The sequence below is a fragment of the Aethina tumida genome, chromosome 7 (genome assembly GCF_024364675.1).
Source record: "Aethina tumida isolate Nest 87 chromosome 7, icAetTumi1.1, whole genome shotgun sequence".
Lineage (NCBI taxonomy): Eukaryota > Metazoa > Arthropoda > Insecta > Coleoptera > Nitidulidae > Aethina > Aethina tumida.
In genome coordinates, this window is record NC_065441.1 from 7,121,059 (window position 1) to 7,139,989 (window position 18,931).

Genomic DNA, 18,931 nt, shown 5'->3' on the forward strand with positions numbered 1-18,931 from the left:
TAATTATAGATAATATAAAATTGAAGAATTTTGTAAAATATATCATAAAATTATCAGATTATTATTTTTTTAATATTTAAATACATTTCAACGTACCTTTTCTAAATGTTTTTTTTTAATGTTTTATATCCTGTTAGTGTGTTAGTAGAAATTCGGAACTATTTGATCCAATTTGCATGAACTAAGTCTATTTTATTTTTTCAATTTACACCGTCTTTAAAAGTAATTTTCTGGTGACCTCGTTTGAATCCCCGATATCGTGTGTTGCTTATTGTAACATGCAAGCGAATTAAGGTGAATAATCAACACAATTATTTTCCTAGAAAATTTTAAAGCCAACGTAAAAACGACATTAATCTTGTGAAAAATGGTGTATAACTGTACTGCTTGGTGCCACCTGAAACAGATCGATTAACACAATTTATTTGTCGGTTTATTTTTGTTTATAACGTTAGGAAATTGCCATTGCGTTTGCTGGGAAAGTAAAATAACAACTTTCCATTAATTTATTTAACTAAATGTGGGTCAAAGTTTTGAAGCAATTCATAGTGTCCGGCAGAAATTTATATAAAATATATCAGGTGGAATATTCAAGATTTCCAATTTGAAAACGAAGTTGTAAAACTTAAACATCTTCAGACAGTTGTCATTTCTATCTATTGAATAAGATATGTGCATGCCAGTCAAATGTGACGTAAAAATCAATTTGTTCCTCTAACTTACGTATTTATTAGGAATCATTGTTGGTAAATAGTCGAATTGGGGACTGCTGGTGATACATTAGCACGAAAATATTCGTGGAATGACAATCAATACTCAAATAATAAATTACGTTTGAAAAGGTCAAAGGCTCTCACTCTTTGATGAATTAGTTTAGTATTTGAAATGTGCATTGTCACTTTCGGATTGCAAGTTTAGATAAAGAAAATTAATAACTTAAGTGATTTATGACGAACATTTATAATAATTTCGCATGGCAATGCTTTTTAATTTCGCCTCATGACATCAAGATTAAATGGGTGCTTTTTTTCAGGAAATTTGTCTGGTCGTCTTCTTTGGGGTTGAGTATTTAGTTAGACTGTGGTCCGCAGGATGCAGGTCCAAATATATGGGATTTTGGGGAAGATTACGGTTCATTCGCAAACCTATTTGTATTATAGGTAAGTTATTATAAAAAAATATTTATATAGTTTTAAATGGAATTCAATACGAAAATATATTAGATACTGTTGAACTAATTCTCATATATTAACAATTACATCAATACTAATTCATATTTGAATAATTTACCTTTGTATATATTGACGAAATAATTTTAAAAGTAACAATGAAATATTTGTTGTAGTAAAAATACAGAAAACAGAATTATTTAATATATAATTTTATTATTTGACAATATTGAAACCGGCGCATTCGCCATCATTATAAAACTGTATATACATTAGTGGCCATAATTATATCAATTTACATATATTAAAAATATGACCTGATTTTATTCTTTAAAAAATACTTTTTTATTTTTAATGGACAAAATTCAACTTTCTATTTTATAGTTTTTCATTACTCTCTGTGAATTTATATCGATTATTTTCTAAAGGTTTTTTTATATTTTAAAAAGTTGCTATAATAATACCCACTAATGTATATAATAATATAATATTAGAAAATATATTTTTTCATTTATATTTACAAAATAATTAATTAATATAATTGAAAGTCTATAGGTCATACAGATTTTTAATTTCATATATAATATATCTCGTTGCATAATAATTTTATGAAATCCTTTATTAATACTGCACTCTACAAATATTAATATTTAGAGAGTTTATTAATTAGTAAAAGAGTTAAATTATTAATTTAATCTCCAAGTTAATTTAATTTGATGCTGACAATTAATTTGTCAACATTTTAAAGTAATCACGTGTTAATAAACACATTTAATCACACTTAATCGAATAATCGATTCTCCAGTAAATATTTATTTGAATTTCAATTGTTTATTAAATATATGCTCAAATATCCATTAACATGACAATACATCTCGAACCAGATTTACTGACTAAAACACGAAATTAGCACCTCATACGACATTTAGTGCAGGAATTCCATCAGAACGGGCTTTGAACTTGCCATATCGATTGGTGGTTCCGGGCGACACATAATATGCAAATTATATCAGGCAAATCTTTGTACGTGCACATAGTTTGCGTAGATTCATCGCCATCGGTTGAACGGCCGAGAATCTGTCAATAATGATAGACAAGTATCGATGTAATCGATTTGGCAATTCGTGTTTTGTTTACAGATTTAATCGTGGTAGTGGCTTCGATTGTGGTCCTCACGCTTGGTTCCAATGGGCAGGTGTTCGCCACGTCTGCCATACGAGGGATTAGATTCCTTCAAATTCTTCGTATGTTGCATGTTGACAGGCAGGGCGGTACTTGGAGACTGTTGGGGTCAGTTGTGTTCATCCACAGGCAGGTAAGTGCTTTAGAAATATTATATTTTTTAATGTTAAAATTTTGTCATTTATTTTTTCGTATATTTCTCTAAAATATACATTTAAAAAAATTCGGAAATTCATCATTCTGATATCACCTCTGTCATCAATGAAGAAGAAGCTATATGATCATATAATATGGGCAACTTTTCAATTATAATTGACATTTCATACGGCAGATAATTATCTATCTAAAGACTTTATACCATAAAGATAATTTTTACTTGAAACGATTGTGTTCCAAGACAGGTCTCTGTGACAAATGGGAGCCTTCGCGGATTATGAGGCTTTTACCTGAAAATTGTGCACGGCTGTGAACAATAAATTCCTATTACGTTGGACATAGATAGGAAAAATGTACAGCCGTTGACCGCAATCCACAAAACGCTCATCAAGCCTAAAATTTCAAATTCATAGCTTAGCAAAGTTCGGTACGATTTAAATAAAACTGCTATAAAGATAGGAAAACGACCCGGTAAAATGTATGCGTGTCACAGGAACTGTTTGTTTAAGAAGTCCCATATTATTCATCCACATGGAACACGATAATTATCGAGAAAATATTAAGATTCACTTAGAAATGTGGTCGTTTCAATGCCACGATTTTTATCACCGTTGAATTGAATTTCAGACGGCTTAAGCTCCGATTCTCATTCGTGAGGTTATTTGTCGATCGAATAAGACCCAGGAAAAGTATGTGCCGATTATGGGACGTAGCGAAGGTCAGCGAAAAGGGGGAGGATAAGCCGATGTTAAAGTGCAGAATTTGGATGTAAAATTTTATTTCGCGGCTGAAAGATAGGACAGCTTATAAACGTAAGAGTGGCAGGATTTGCGTTAATGTTTAGGGTCACAATCATTTCCTTATCGGTCAGAAATTTTATGAATATTTCAGCATGCGCTTTCTACATAATGGATGTGTTCTCGCTTGTGGTCAACCATCAGCATATTTTAACGAACATTTTTCCAAACAATTCAATTAACTCATAAGATAATATATTAAGATTTCAGAGCGGGACAAGACACGTAATACAAATTGTTATATTATTATTACGTCAGAAGTCCAATGTCAGAATTAAATTTGTTAATTATAATTTGTTACATTTTTCATTATATAATATATATTATATATTATACTAAATATATAAATAATTATTCTGAATGTTGAAAGTTTTAAGGTGTTGATATTCAAATAAATTAATTTTTATTTTATTATTATTTAAAAAAAAGATATAAAGAATTATTGATTTCTATGACTATTGAAGTATTATTGTTATTATTATGAAGGTTTTAATAAATACGTTTAGTAATAATTTTCTTTACAAAATGATTTAATAAATGACTTTTTAAATTTGTTAAAATTTAACTAATTTTTAGCAGTAGTGTTGTTGATAGTTATTTAATAATTTGTATATTATAAATTTTTCTTTCCTTCATGGTCATGAAATCTGTGAATTAAAATACTAATAAATGTGATTGATATTTAGAGTTTTATATTTATTGTGAATATGATGTATTAATTGCTAAAAAGCTAAATTTCAAAGAAAATTCGAATGGTAAAATACATATTATGCTTTGTATAAACTCATTTTATTACATTATTGATTTTTATCATTATGGAAATATTATAGATATTACCATGAATATTTTATATATCTTTTTATTAAACTTGTTCTAAATTTATTAACGAAATAATAATAATAGAGCGTTCAATTTCCTACAAAAAATATAAATAGAAAAAAATCTTTGAAGAGCATTTTTTAAAGGTATCTAGGAATCAATTTATCAGTGTCGTTAAAAACATAATCGAACCTAATATATATACATGTTTGACTTCTTTGACAATTTTAACTATGTATGTGGTCTACAACTTTTTCTACAATTATAAAAATAATTAAGAAATAATTGTAATTTTCAAATGATTTTTATCTATTACATCTTTATTTATTATATCTCTTTGTCAAATATAAAAATTAATTTACCCAGTAGCAGTAGTAATTTTGATAATTGCTTATTTATTTGGTTGCGATTTTTTTTTGTTCCGTGGACATTGAAATCTAAGAATTAAATTACAGTTTAATTAATATTTATATATTTTAGTATTTAATTGTCAATCAAATTGTTACCGAACATATATATGACCCACTATTTGTTTAACAATTATATGACATAAATATTCAATTGATTTTTCTCGTAAAATGCTTCTTTTTTGAATATAATAAATAATTTACTTAGTCTTTTAGTTATTAAAATCAATGTTTCGCGTATTTTTAATGAAGTTAAGCGGATAAATTGAAGGATCTCTTGAAATACATCAAACTAACAAACTTGTTAAGGAGAAGTTGAAAAATATAAATTTCTAACTATCTCATTGTGACTCTAATTGAAAGTAATTAGGGATTATTCTCTTTAATCGATTGTTGTTATTAATTTTTCATTCCTCCTTATACATTTGAATTTATGTTCACTATTATACAATTTTAATTTTAATACAAGTAATTATTTAAACCTATTACAAATAATAAATAAGAGATAACTGTAATTAAAAAAACACAAAGTTTAATTCCTCAAGTATAATTACTATCATTTACTATCGTATACTTTGTTACTTAAAATGACTGTATGTAGTTTTACATTTATAATTTTCTCTTACAAACATGGAATGTTAATGAGTTGAAAACATGTTAATCAAAGAAAATACGTTTTGATCTTGAACTTGTGATTAACTTTTAGATTGGAATTATTGATGTGTGGTTCTTACATATTTTTCTCCGACATTGAAAACTTTTTGTTTTTAAATTATGAATATATAAATATATATTGCTTTGAATTAAAGGTATTAAGGCTAGTTTTCCTGGGGATTTTAAAAATAAATTATAGAGTTAAATGTAATTCAAATAATAACACCTTGAACTTTATCTTTAATATTCTTTTGCATGTTCAGCAAAAGTATGAAATTAATGTGAAACTGAAAATAATTATATAAATTTATTGTCTACCATTATACAATTCTAATTTTAATATAAATAATTAATTAAATCGAGTTTTACAATCATAAAAAATAAATTTATTTCCTCAATTATAATTTCTTTTATATACTTATTATTTTTGTTACTTAAAACGACCCTATAAGTTTTACATTTATAATTTTTTCTTACCAATATGGAATATTATTGAGTAGAAAACATGTTAATGAAAGAAACATGTTTTGATCTTGAACTTGTGACTAATGTTTAGATTGGAATTATTGATGAGTATTTCTTATATATTTTTTGACTTTGAAAACTTTTGGTTTTTAAATTATGAATATATGAAAATTATATTGGTTTGCATTAAAGTTATCTGAGATGACGTGGAAAATACATAACTTTTCAACTATTTTCTTTTGTAGCTATAATTTAATGTGATTTAAAAAATTTTCTTCTTATTTAATTATTTATAATGTTTCTGTCAATTATCATATATATGTGTAATGCTTATTCTACTAATTATTTTCCCTTGTGAATTTTTATTAAAAATGTTCAAATTTTATTAAAAAATTAATATGATTTATAAACTGATTTAATAAATAACATTATGAATATATATTATACAACAGACACTGAAATCTTAAATTTCAAATTCAATTTTGTTAAAAATTTAACCAAAAATGAATAATAATATTTATAAACAAATATAATGAATGACGTAATAAATCTTTTGTTTATTAAACTCATGCTCAACTGTTATACATATAATATATTTTTAGAAGTGATAATTTTGACCCGAGTTCCTAAGGAAACTGCTGCTTGACTATAAAGTATTTTATGGATTTTAAAAAACAAATTGCAAAGCGAAGTTTAATTTAAATGACCTTAACATTGAACATGCGTCCGTAATTTGTATGAGGTGAATTTTTAAAATATTTTCAAATAAAACTAAACTGATACTTTCAAATATCTCTTTAAATGCATCAAATTAACAAACTCATGTGAGTTGATTCGGAAAAAGTATTCATTTGAACAATAATTGAAAGTAATAAGGAATTTTTCATTTCATTCAATTATGTATTTCATGTTATGAACTTTCCTTCCTTCTATGGACGTAAGTAAAATTTAATGCATTAATAAACTTTTGCTGAAATTATGGATCGAAATTATTGGTGTGCATTTTATGTATATTTTAATTTGACATTGAAAACCATTGGAATTTTGAATTATAATTAAATTGAACATTATATTTGTTTGGTATTAAAAAGGTTTACGTTGCTTATAAATCAAATATGTTATTAAATGAATACTAATGAAATATTTAACTTTCAAAAATATTATTATAAAATATATAGAAATATATAAATATAAACATTTTATAAACCATTTTGATTAAATATTGTCTAAATTTATTCAAATTAATAATAATAATTTTAAACATTCTTTATAACATGAATATTTTTTAAAATTGAATTGAATTTTTGTATACTTAATTATAAAAATTTTCTATGCATTTTAAATTATGCAAGTTAAATTTAAATAATAATATCTTAACCTTAATTTGAAATTGGAATTACTTAACATTTATTGCAATAGGAGTATTTTTAAAATATTTGCAATCTTTAATGAAGTTAAACCGATTATTTGAAGAATCTCTTGAGCTGCATCAAATTAACAAACCCGTTAAAATGAAGTGGAAAATTATAAATTTCTAACTATCTCATTATAGTTATGTAATTAGGTATTATTTTCTTTAATTCTTATTGTGAATTTTTTTCATCGTCTGTAATTTAAGAATTAAAATGCAAAAACGTTTATTTCATAAATAAGAAATATACTGTCCCACACTTATTTTACTTACATATGTTATGCATATAATAAAAATTACAAATATGAGGTATTGGTGGGCAGAAAACAAATTTATGTAATAATTTTATGTGAGATGTAAAACTTACTTATAGTGGTTTTAAAGTTAATCAAAGGAAATACCTTTTTGATCTTGAACTGATTAACTCATAGATTTGAATTATTGATGAATGTTTCTTATATATTTTTCTCTGACTTTGAAAACTTCTGGTTTCTAAATTAGTATAATATTGGTTTGCATTAAAAATATTAAAAAAGTTTTATTAAGTTGTCTATAATCCATAAGTTTTCCTGCGGATTTTGAAAAATAAATTATAGAGTCAAGTTTAATTCAAATAATATCGCCTTGAACTTAACCTTTAATATTGCGCCACAACTTCATCAAAAGTATGAAATTAATATGAAACTGAAAATATTTACTTTAATTGCAATTTGAATATTTGCGATCTCTGAGGAAATTAAACTTATATTTTGTGGGATGCATCAAATTAACAAATTCGTGTGAAGAAATGAAGTAGAAGTAACAACATTTTTTTAAAGTAATATATTAATGTAGTTAGAAAATTTTCTCCTTATTTATTTACTTTATCCTTCCCTCGATAGACATTGAAATTTATGAATTAAAATGTAAACCTATGTTGATTACTAACATACATGTTTTAATATGTTAATATGTTTTTAATAATAGTAATTTTAACTTGTGTTCCTTTGTACCTGATTATAGAGTTTTTATCGATTTTAAAGTAAATTATGAAGCGTATTTCCATTTCAATGATAACATTTTGACCTTAACCTTTTATATGACTCTATAATTTGTGCAAAAAGGTGGAATTAATTTGACACTGCAAATATTGCAATTTGAATATTTATTAAATATTTTCGACCTCCAACAAAATTAAACTGATATTTTGAAGGATCTCTTCAAATGCATCAAATTAACAAACTCGCGTGAGGTGATCCGGAAAAAATATTGCATAGCTAAATATTCAACAATTTTCATTTCAACAATAATTGAAAGTAATAAGGAATTTTTCACTTTACGCAATTATTCGATATTATGAACATTTCATTCGTCCTCAGATATTAACCTGCTGCATTTCCTAATAAAGATTTTTATTTAATATTTAACTTTTTTCCAGGAACTAATAACTACGTTGTACATCGGTTTTCTCGGCCTAATCTTCAGTAGCTACTTCGTATATCTCGCCGAAAAAGACGCTGTTGGTGCTGATGGGAAGAACACCGGTGATTTCTCCAGTTATGCGGACGCACTTTGGTGGGGCGTGATCACCGTCACCACCATAGGGTACGGCGACACCGTTCCCCGCACCTGGATGGGCAAAATCGTCGCCTCATGTTTCAGTGTCTTCGCCATTTCGTTTTTCGCTCTTCCAGCAGTAAGTATTTCGTTTAAAAAAATATAAAACACAAACTGTGAACAAATTTGAAGCCACGTAAAGTTACATTTTTAACAGTCCATTTTTGTCCCTTGTTCCATTTGTAATCACTTTCTGTGTCCAGAAGCATGCAATAAACGGACGGAAATTGTCTTTTTTCGTTTTTACAAATACAACACGGTCCTCTTTTATGTCCTTGTAAATGAGACATGAACGCGGCTCTATTTTACAATGGGCTAGAGGAAATTTCCTGTCAGGATCTTAATTATTTTAATGGACATATTTTAGAGAATGAAGGTGTTTATAAAGGTAAAATTCGGGTTTACAGACTATTGTTTCGTTGTTATTTTCTTGTCTGTGTATATTGCTTTTATTTAAGCTATTTATCAACACAAATATTTTTCTGCTTTAAATTTTATAAAAATATCTAATCATTGATACTATTTTTGAATGACACAATTACTCGTACTACTTCGTGTTCCTAAAATATTCTATTAATAAATGAATACTTGACTATTCCGTAAAACTCAATTATCTTTAATCAATAGCTTTGTCGTCAATGAACGTGTAATTTAAAAATGCATTGCAGAAGCGCAGTGTAGTCTCCAGTTATGGATAAAACAGTAAATAACGGACATGTATAATATAAATATAGTATTTTCATGGGACACAAACGGAGTTTCCTGCAAATTTAAATTTACTAATATAAGTTGGTAGTAAATTTTCGATTGAACAAGACATCGACCATAAATTCTCCCCGTTTCCATCTTGTTCAATTCAAACAGTCAATTACGCATAAAAACCATTTATCTTGAATTTAGTATAAGTAAAATGAGACACTTATTTTAATTCAGATTTATACTCCCGTTACCGGTTTGTTGTAAAGATGCTATTAATTATTTGTAAAATTATTACCTTTCCTGAGGTAAAATGGACAGTTTATTCATGTGAATTTTTTATTATATTATTAAATAAAAATTGCTAAAAATTATTATTCCATTACCAATACTTGTTGTTTTCATTATGCAAATATAGAGATCAAACAAACCTTTGTTCTGAAAATTGATAAATGCTGACATTCATAAATTTATTTAATTAAAATCGAATAGAACAAATGAAGTGATCTGGCAAAATTATACTAAAACTCTGTCATATTAATTATTAATCATGGTATACAGTAGTGATTATAATAATATATTTTTTGTTTTTCTGTTGTGTGAACTATGCAACTGATCAAGTAATCAAATTTAATTCTTTAAAAATTGTGTATTTTTTATTTTTCAAAGTTAAACTTATTAGCTACTTATTATCTTAAGGTTTTTCATTGCTCCCTATGATACTGCTTTTAATAAAACATGCGACACTTTGACTTTTTTGAGCAATTTTAATGAAATTCTCAGAATAAGAACAACTTAGTAAGAATACAAATGATTACAATTTAGTTACATTACGATGAAGATTGTTTGACTAAATTAATAATTTCAATATTTCAATAAAAAACAAAGTGTTAATATTAAATTAAGTAAAACAGATTTAATCATTAAAAATCTCTTTCAAAATTAATATTGCTATATTTATGTTCAGCTCAATTCAGAAAAATATAAATAATATTTTTTATCCAATAAGATTACATTAACTTTTATAATACTGTATACAAAAAATGGTAAATTAATATTATTTTTACATTAAATAAAAGAGTTTGGTGTAAAATAATTAACATTTTAAAAAGTTGCTATAATAATGACCACTACTCTATGTATTAAAGTGCCTTAAACTTTTTTGTTTTTAAATTGTTTTAAAACTATATAAATTTAATAAGCATTAATTTCAAATTAATTATAAATGGATTAAATGCAGTACCAAAAACTAAATGAAACAAAACAACAAAACATGCATGCATTCCTACAGAGGCACATCTCCTTGTTGCAGGGCATCCTCGGATCCGGATTCGCATTAAAAGTTCAACAAAAACAACGCCAAAAGCACTTTAACAGGCAGATCCCGGCCGCGGCGATGTTGATTCAATGTTTGTGGCGATGTTATGCGGCCGATAAAAGCTTCAACTCCACCGCAACATGGCAGGTACGCAGTTTAAGTTCTCGAGTACCCGTAACACTTCATATGTCGGACGCGCATTCTTCTCATCGCCGTTTTATGTATTTCATTTCTAATGCCCCGTGCAGATTGCGCTTGCAGAGTCTGTAAACTCGATGCTCCAAAGCGTGTGCACGTAGTGTGAAGTACTAGTTCAAAGAATATGTGCAGCTGGTTTTACTTCTGTATGTAACTTTTCCAGTTCGGTTCTTTTATTTAACTACGGTTGTTTAATATAAAGGAAGTTACTTAATTCGCTACGCCAAAAGTGAACTGTAACGGCAAGTAAATAAAATGTGGAAACTTTTAGACCCATTTAATATTTGTTTTTAATTTATTCACGGATAGTTTTTGATTCTCGTAAGTAAATTTATTTATTTAAGTTATAAAAATAAAAATAATTTACATCTAATAATATTATGTTTTGATGAATTTTCAGTTGCATCTATATAAAGACTTTTTACTATAAAAGAAGTAAATCCTTATGAAATTGGTTCAGAAATGCTTAAGATGTATGAAAGCACGTATAAAATTCTAACAGAAGCTTTACAACCGGGTCGAGTAAAGCTTTTGATCATTCATATGTAAATTCACAGGAGCATAAAATTAAAAGGAATTGATTTTAAAATCTGAACAACCAAAGCTTCAAAAATGATATGATAATAATAAAAATATTACGAGACAATCACGATACTCTCAAAATAATTTACTAATTAAACAGGCGCAGTTAGTGGAGCTGAATTTTGTCACAACCATATAAGTTCTGCATATTTACTTCAAAAAAATTAGATCCAAAATAGATAATAATATCAATTTCCTTTCTAAATAAATATATCAATCACACTCCGTCATTTGGAACAGCTTTTTTCGATATTTCGGATTTTGTGTACCTATAAATATATACTTTTCCCTTTGTTCTTTTATTATTTTTTCTAAATATTTGTCTAGCTCTACGTGAAGGACAGTAATTCTACGATGCAAGTATCCAACGCCTCATCGAGTGGCGGCACATGCTCCAACATCCCGCTTTCTAAAGTGAGTAATCTTTTAGTTTAAACATTTAGGTAAACGCTTTGCTCTTTATCATATACATTCTTTGTATATGTTTCATTCACTCACAAAAAGAAATGCCCTGATTAATTTTCAACTAGTATTTAGTATAACAATAATTATTTAAAGGTTCATTAGTTTTAAATATAATTTGTATAAATTACATTGTATATATAGGTCTTGGTTGCTGTTACTCATTTATTTTTACTATACATTAACTTACATTCTTTTGAAGTGGATAATTTGAATTGTTTCAAAAGTCGGAATGAATTTTAATAGACAATGTAATATTTATTTGGATATTGATCCATAGTTCATCATTCTCCCTTGAAAGCATTAGAAAAGCTTCAAATTTTGAGGTTTTTGGTTTAAGTATAAATTTATCTTTAAAAGCAGTTGGATTTCAGTCTGATAATTGTGGGAACGGCTGCATTGGACTAATGTCATGTTTTTACAAATTTTACATAATGGCCATATATAACTACGAATATTCAAATAATATTTCTGATCAAAATAACCCATATTAAAAATATTTTCAAATATATGTAATCTAGGAAATTCAAATTATCCACCTCAAAAGAGGCGTCACAATTTGGATAAATAATTAATTGTTTAAAGATTGTCTAATTAAGGTAAGTTTACTGGCCAACTTTTTAATCCAGATAGATGAACAGGGCATAATACTTCATAAAATAACATTCATAATTCATTAACTATCTAAACTAAAGTTACATATCATTATAATTAATGGCACAACAAAGTCTTCATAAAATGTTTCAAAACATTACTGAAACGTTTTGTTTTTATTTTAAGTAAGTAAAATTTTCATTTATAAATTTAGTAAGGGTACATTAAAGTATTTATTTTTATTTTGTACCTTTTTGTCTAATTAATTAGCAGTCACCTTAGTGGTCATGTTCGTTGTCGTGTCAATTCGTCCTTATAAAAATTTTACTGTTCTAATTACGACAATAATAAAGTCAATTAGAGAGCCGCGTCTCATTAATTCAAGAAACGATTAAAGATTATGCCGAATCCAGTATGAATACGAAAAGAGGACTACCAAGAACTCGTTAAAATTATGCTCGAGTCGCACGCAAAATAATCTTAATCTATAATTTATCTAATCCTGCATTTGTAGTTGCGGGGATTCCTAATTAAAATTACAATTCGTCGTAACTCGCGGATTGATCACGACTTTTAACTCGGTGCTTTAAAATAAGTAGTTGAACTATAACTAAATCAATTATTAAAAAGGTTTTCCCTTAATGTTATATGTTTATTTCAATATTACCAAACTGGTATTACACATAATAAATAAATACATTAAATAAAACAAGTTGTTAAATACAAAAATATCTTATATATTAATTCACTATTAATTACATATGTCATAGTATATAAAAAATCAATCAATATGTTTACTGATATTGATCCAAACATCACCTTTCACATTTAAAATTGGCCCACCAGACGGATTAAATTCTATAGGGACTTTGGTCTTCTTACTTAAGCTAATGTCGTAATTTGTCAGGATACTAGCTAAGCCAACCTTTGTTTGCATTAATCCAAACCTTAGACCTAAAACAAGCAGTTACGTATTTATGCCATTGATTCATTTGGGGACAATATCCATACCGATACAAGCTCGAGGACCTTCTCCGAACGGCAACCAAGCGAAAGGATGTCGTGAACGTTTGTTTTTCTCCAAAAATCGGTCGGGATCAAATTTCTCAGGATCAGGGTATATTTCGGGGTCACGGTGAATACCCAATACTGGTATGCCCACACTTGTACCTTTGTTAATTGTGACGTTTGTTCCGGGAACTTGATAGTCTTTGGTGCATTCCCTGGGTATAAATGCAATTACGGGGTATTTTCTTAAGGTCTCTGAAAGAAAAATTTTAGAAACCAAACATGAAATAATTTATATTTACCTTCGACAACTCTGCCCATAAGTTCCATCTCTTTGATAGCTTCATAAGTCAATTTTCCACCATGTTTCTCAAGTACTGTCCTGATTTCCTTTCGCATTTTTTTCTGCAATGTTTTATCTATAGCTATTTCGTATAAAGCGAAAGTCATCGTAGCAGATGATGTTTCAAATCCGGCAGTAAAAAACACGAATGCTTGTGCTGCAAGTTGGTTAAATGTTATCATGCCTTCTGTTGCTTTTCCTTCACTCCTCAATTTTCGATCGTCTGACACCTCGCCTCTATTTTTTAGTTGAAGCATCAGATGCATAAAATCATTTCTGTATACATTATTCTCCTCCCTATATTGTACGATCTCTTTTAACACATTAAGGAAGTACTTTTCGGTTTCGTAATCCGTACTTCTCAAATTGATCTTACGAAGAAGATCATGTGGGATAATAAACAGAATCACTGCCCTTAAAAAGTCTTTGAACGTCCTTGGTCTGAAAATACTTTTCCCTTTAGTGGCAAATTCGTTTCCAGGATTTTCCATTGTGTTACATTCCAAACCGAATACACAGGATGATATAATGTCAATGGTGAATCGCTGAAGTATTTCTTTTATATCTATAGCTTCGCCAGAGCACGAGTATTTGTCCATTAATTTCTTTAAACCTTCTCCACATTCCACAAATCTGCTAAACATCATCTTCATTTTACCAGAAGTAAACGTTGGAGTCATTTTCACCCTCATATTTCTCCATTTTGAACCAGATAAAGCAAATAAGTGAGCACTTAAAGGATCTTCCTTCTCATGAAAATAAACTCCGTGACTATTAAAGTGTTGAAAGTCTTGCTGCATAATTTGTTTTATTAAATCTAAGTCAACTGGTACATAGACTTGCACAAACATGATCGAACCTCCTCCATGCTTCAATCCTTTAGCTTTAATATTGTTGTATAAATCTCGCCACATTTCTCCTATATTTTGTTGTCTTCTTAATAATTTTTTAGCGTTTCCATAGAAGAATACTGGATTATTGTCATAAAGACCTTTCCTGGACCAATAGCCCAAACTCCAGTAAGCGAAAAACAAAAACACAAATAATGTTGTGGTCAAAATTAAAGATATGTCCAAAATTATGCTTGTCGAAAGCAACATAATTTTATAATTGGTACTTTACTTTTGAGAGCGATTAGGTAGTTTAGTATTTAATACTGACGACTTATCATCATTGAGTTTGTTTTTATACGAATGATAAACATTCTATTTTATCAACTATTACTTTATTGCGTAATATTTGTTAATTTTAGAGTTAATAATAATATTGTGAAATATTGTTTTATTTTTTACAATTGTAAGGTAAGGCGTTGATATATTTTTAACATTATTTCTAATTAATTTATATTACTAAACATTTAAATTTAATGTTTTTTATTTATTTCCTATCAAATTATGATAAATTTTCTTAGTTCTTTTTCTTTCTAATAATACTTTTTAATAAATATTTGTTTTTACTTTTTTGTTTATTAATTATCAATCATTTTATGGCTTATCAGTCATTTTAAACCCCACAAGCCATTCTGCCAAATGTTAAAGTTTATGTTAACTCCCACATTCTCCTTTTTTTTCTTGATCATATTCTTAAATTATCCATTTCACATTAGAATAATATATAACCATAATAATTAGTGTCCCATCAGTGGCATATAAATTTATATATATAAAATAATACAAATTTGAACCAACTTTACGTTAATAATAATATTGTGAAATTTTATTTTATATTTTATAATTAAAGGGTAAGATTTTGAAATATTTTTCACAATATTTTTGATTATTTTATATTTCTAAAGGTATATTCTTAAATATTATTGTGTTTAAAACTATTTTAAAGTTCCTATCAAAATGGTTAATTTTTTTTTTATTTTTTCCTGTTAATACTAATATATATATATATATATATATATATATATATATATATATATATATATATATATATATATATAGGATATATATATATATATATATATATATATACATATATATATATATGTTAATGTATATTTCATCCTTGCCCTTTTTACTATTGATTATCAGTATTTTGAGACCAGAGGGAATTTTCTTTGCAATTAAATCAATATCTTTGAAAATAAATAAGCAGTTTACTTTGTCATATAATAATCAGAAAGGAATATTAAACTCTATAGTTATTACCGCTTTCCAGAAAAAGTTTGATGAATCTGAAATGAAACTTATGGAAGTGATTAATTTTATGTTGGTGACTAAAATAATACGTATTAGATACTTAACTGTTATAATCGAATTTGCGCTTAATGAAATCGAAATATAACATTTTTATCATAGACATATCATTGAAATTAATGTCTGTTGTCTGGCTCGTCTTTTTATGAATATCAGTGATTTGTAAACAGATTCATAGGTAGTATTAATATAATCAAAAAAGTTAGAGGAGTAATTTATTTATAAATTTAACTTACAAGTGAACATTTATACCAAAAAATCACCAACTTTACCGTTAAAAATATAGGTGATTATACGAAGGTCCTTTATTTCATTTGAAATATTATAAGACTTTCCAAAATTTGAAAACTCAAAACTAACAAGAAATTATTGCAAAAGAAACAAATAAATATTATTACTTATTTATTATAAAACTATCAGAAGTGTAAATACTCACTATGAAATAATATCTAATCTTTATGTTGTTTAATTTTTAGCCAAATAACACCTTTTACAGACAAAATAGGTCCACTAGATGGATTAAATTTTAAAGGAATTTCAGTTTTCTCACTTAGAGTAATGTCATACTTTTCCAAGATTGAAGCCAACCCAACCTTTATTTGAAGTAATCCAAATCTAAGTCCTAAAATGAATATTTATTTTACAAATACAATATATATTTATTATATCATACCTATGCATGCTCGTGGTCCTTCTCCAAATGGCAACCAAGAGAAAGGATGACGGGAACGTTTGTTCTCTTCCAAAAATCGGTCTGGGTCAAATTTCATAGGGTCAGGATAAATTTCAGCATCGTGATGAATACCCAGTGTCGATATCGCAACACTTGTGCCTTTCTCAATTGTTACACCTGTGCCTGGAACTTGATAGTCTTTGGTGCATTCCCTCGGTATCATCGGAATAACAGGATATTTCCTTAGTGTCTCTGAAATATATAAATTATATTATTATATTTATTATATTAATTATTATATTTTATAACGCAATTAACACATTTACCTTGAAGAACTCTATCCATCAAATGCATGTCTTTAATAGCTTCGTAAGTCAATTTTCCATCATACCTCTCTAGTACATTCCTTATTTCTTCTCGCATTTTATCTTGTAGCCCCATATTCGTAGCAATTTCATACAAAGCATACGTCATTGTTGTTGATGAAGTTTCGAATCCCGCCACAAAAAACACAAAAGCTTGTGCAGCAAGTTGATTAAATGTTATCGCACCTTCTGCCGATTTTCCGTCATTCGTTAGTCTTTCATCGTCCGTTACTTTCCCTATATTTTTCAGTTGAAGCATAAGGTGCATGAAATCATTTCTGTATTCTTTGTTCTTCTCTCTGTGTTCAACTATTTTTTGTAACACGTTTATAAAAAATTGTTCAGTATCGTAATCAGTTCGTCGTAATTTAATTTTACGTAAAAAATCATGAGGAAATATGAATGAAACTAATGTTCTTAACATTAATTTTAATCCTGGTTTAAAGATATTCTTTCCTCTAGTGGCAAACTCGTTGTTTGGATTTTTCATTGTGTCACATTCCAATCCGAATGCACAAGATGCTATATTATCAATAGTGAAGCTTTGCAATATGTCCTTTATATCCAAATATTGTCCTGAATTCGAGAACTCCTCCATTTTTTCCTTTAAACATTCACCACATTCCACAAGTCTGCTGAACATCATCTTCAATTTCCCAGAAGTAAAAGTGGGAGTCAATTTTACTCTCATATTTCTCCATTTTGGACCTGACAATGCAAATAAATGGGCACTTAAGGGATCATCCTTCTCATTAAAATAAACCCCATGACTGTTAAAATGTTGAAAGTCTTCTTGCATAATATGCTTTATTATATCCAAATCAACTGGTACGTAAGTTTGACCAAACATCATGGAACCACCACCGTGCTTCAGTCCCTTAGCTTTAATGTTATTATAAATGTCTCTCCACATTTCGCCCAAACTTTGTTGTCTACTTAACAATTTTTTAGCGTTTCCATAGAAGAGAACTGGGTCGTTGTCGTAAAGTCCTTTTCTGGACCAATAGCCCAATTTCCAATAGGCGTAAATTAGAAATCCACATATTGCCGTAGCAAAAATCGCCACAACGTCACAAATTATACTCGTTGTTAGTAGCATAATTTCTCAATTACTATTACACTTATAATTCAAGGCAATTTATATTTATATTTAATACTGGCAAAATTATCAATACACTTATTTTATATAGATATATGTAGGTGGCGTGAGTCACGTGAATGTTTAATAATGTTATTTAAATATAATATGAATATTATTAATAGTTCTTCACAAATATAGTATGAAAAACAAATATCTTTTTACCAGATTCATACATTTTTATTTAGAATAAAAAATTATATTATAATGCGCATATAATTATAATTACAAAATAATTTTATATTTATATATAATATATAGGGTGTCTCTAAAAGATCTTTACTTAGGCAGATAATAAACCAAAATAAGTTGATTTTGCTGAAATTCTTTTGAAAATTGCTTCATTCGAGTGTTTTATTGTCAGATGTAAAAGTTAACTCCCATATTTACCATTTTTTTTGGATCATACACTTAAATGATCCATTTCACAGAATAACAATAATAATAATAATAATAATATAGATTGTAATCCACCGAAAACTGTGAATCTTCTAAATTAAATTTAAAAACTCGAGGGTTCCAAGGGTGAACCGAAATCTTAAATAACACTATAGATCTTGTAATACATTGTTTGAAAGAGATAAGATACAAACTATAAATTTAGTTTTTGCATTATTGTAGAAATAATTCCACCTTTTTCCATAGATTGTACCAAAAAGAACAATATATAATTTCCAAAAAGCATAAATGAGAA

The 18,931-nt window shown here is 27.5% G+C and overlaps 3 protein-coding genes across 5 annotated transcripts in view; 1 reads left to right on the forward strand and 2 right to left on the reverse strand.

Moving 5' to 3' along the window:
* LOC109603505 (potassium voltage-gated channel subfamily KQT member 1-like) overlaps positions 1 to 18,931 on the forward strand; it is a 105,252-nt gene that overhangs the window by 67,190 nt on the left and 19,131 nt on the right. For all 3 annotated transcript variants that reach the window (XM_049970176.1, XM_049970178.1, XM_049970177.1), the window contains exons 6-10: positions 1,034 to 1,160; positions 2,309 to 2,484; positions 8,478 to 8,735; positions 10,665 to 10,817; positions 11,778 to 11,864. In XM_049970176.1, coding sequence (XP_049826133.1) covers positions 1,034 to 1,160; positions 2,309 to 2,484; positions 8,478 to 8,735; positions 10,665 to 10,817; positions 11,778 to 11,864 — 801 coding nt within the window. The remainder of the gene's footprint in view (positions 1 to 1,033; positions 1,161 to 2,308; positions 2,485 to 8,477; positions 8,736 to 10,664; positions 10,818 to 11,777; positions 11,865 to 18,931) is intronic.
* On the reverse strand, positions 13,176 to 15,040 carry LOC126266319 (probable cytochrome P450 6a23). Its single transcript, XM_049970181.1, has 3 exons — positions 13,817 to 15,040; positions 13,518 to 13,769; positions 13,176 to 13,460 (listed from the first exon to the last, which is right to left on the reverse strand). The coding sequence occupies exons 1-3, from the start codon at positions 14,955 to 14,957 to the stop codon at positions 13,288 to 13,290; spliced, it is 1,566 nt and encodes a 521-aa protein (XP_049826138.1). The 5' UTR covers positions 14,958 to 15,040; the 3' UTR covers positions 13,176 to 13,287.
* On the reverse strand, positions 16,458 to 18,890 carry LOC126266320 (probable cytochrome P450 6a23). The gene is made up of 3 exons (XM_049970182.1): positions 17,061 to 18,890; positions 16,735 to 16,986; positions 16,458 to 16,683 (listed from the first exon to the last, which is right to left on the reverse strand). Exons 1-3 carry the CDS (start codon positions 18,196 to 18,198, stop codon positions 16,511 to 16,513), a joined length of 1,563 nt encoding a protein of 520 aa, XP_049826139.1. The 5' UTR covers positions 18,199 to 18,890; the 3' UTR covers positions 16,458 to 16,510.

Bases quoted from the DNA above. Each gene is read 5' to 3' on its own strand.
- LOC126266319 (XM_049970181.1), bottom strand. From the start codon at position 14,957: ATGTTGCTTTCGACAAGCATAATTTTGGACATATCTTTAATTTTGACC. The intron at 13,770-13,816 runs GTAAATATAAAT...TTTTTCTTTCAG, and splicing joins TATGGGCAGAGTTGTCGAAG to AGACCTTAAGAAAATACCCC. The intron at 13,461-13,517 runs GTATGGATATTG...TGCTTGTTTTAG, and splicing joins AGGTCCTCGAGCTTGTATCG to GTCTAAGGTTTGGATTAATG.
- LOC126266320 (XM_049970182.1), bottom strand. From the start codon at position 18,198: ATGCTACTAACAACGAGTATAATTTGTGACGTTGTGGCGATTTTTGCT. The intron at 16,987-17,060 runs GTAAATGTGTTA...TATATATTTCAG, and splicing joins GATGGATAGAGTTCTTCAAG to AGACACTAAGGAAATATCCT. The intron at 16,684-16,734 runs GTATGATATAAT...TATTCATTTTAG, and splicing joins AGGACCACGAGCATGCATAG to GACTTAGATTTGGATTACTT.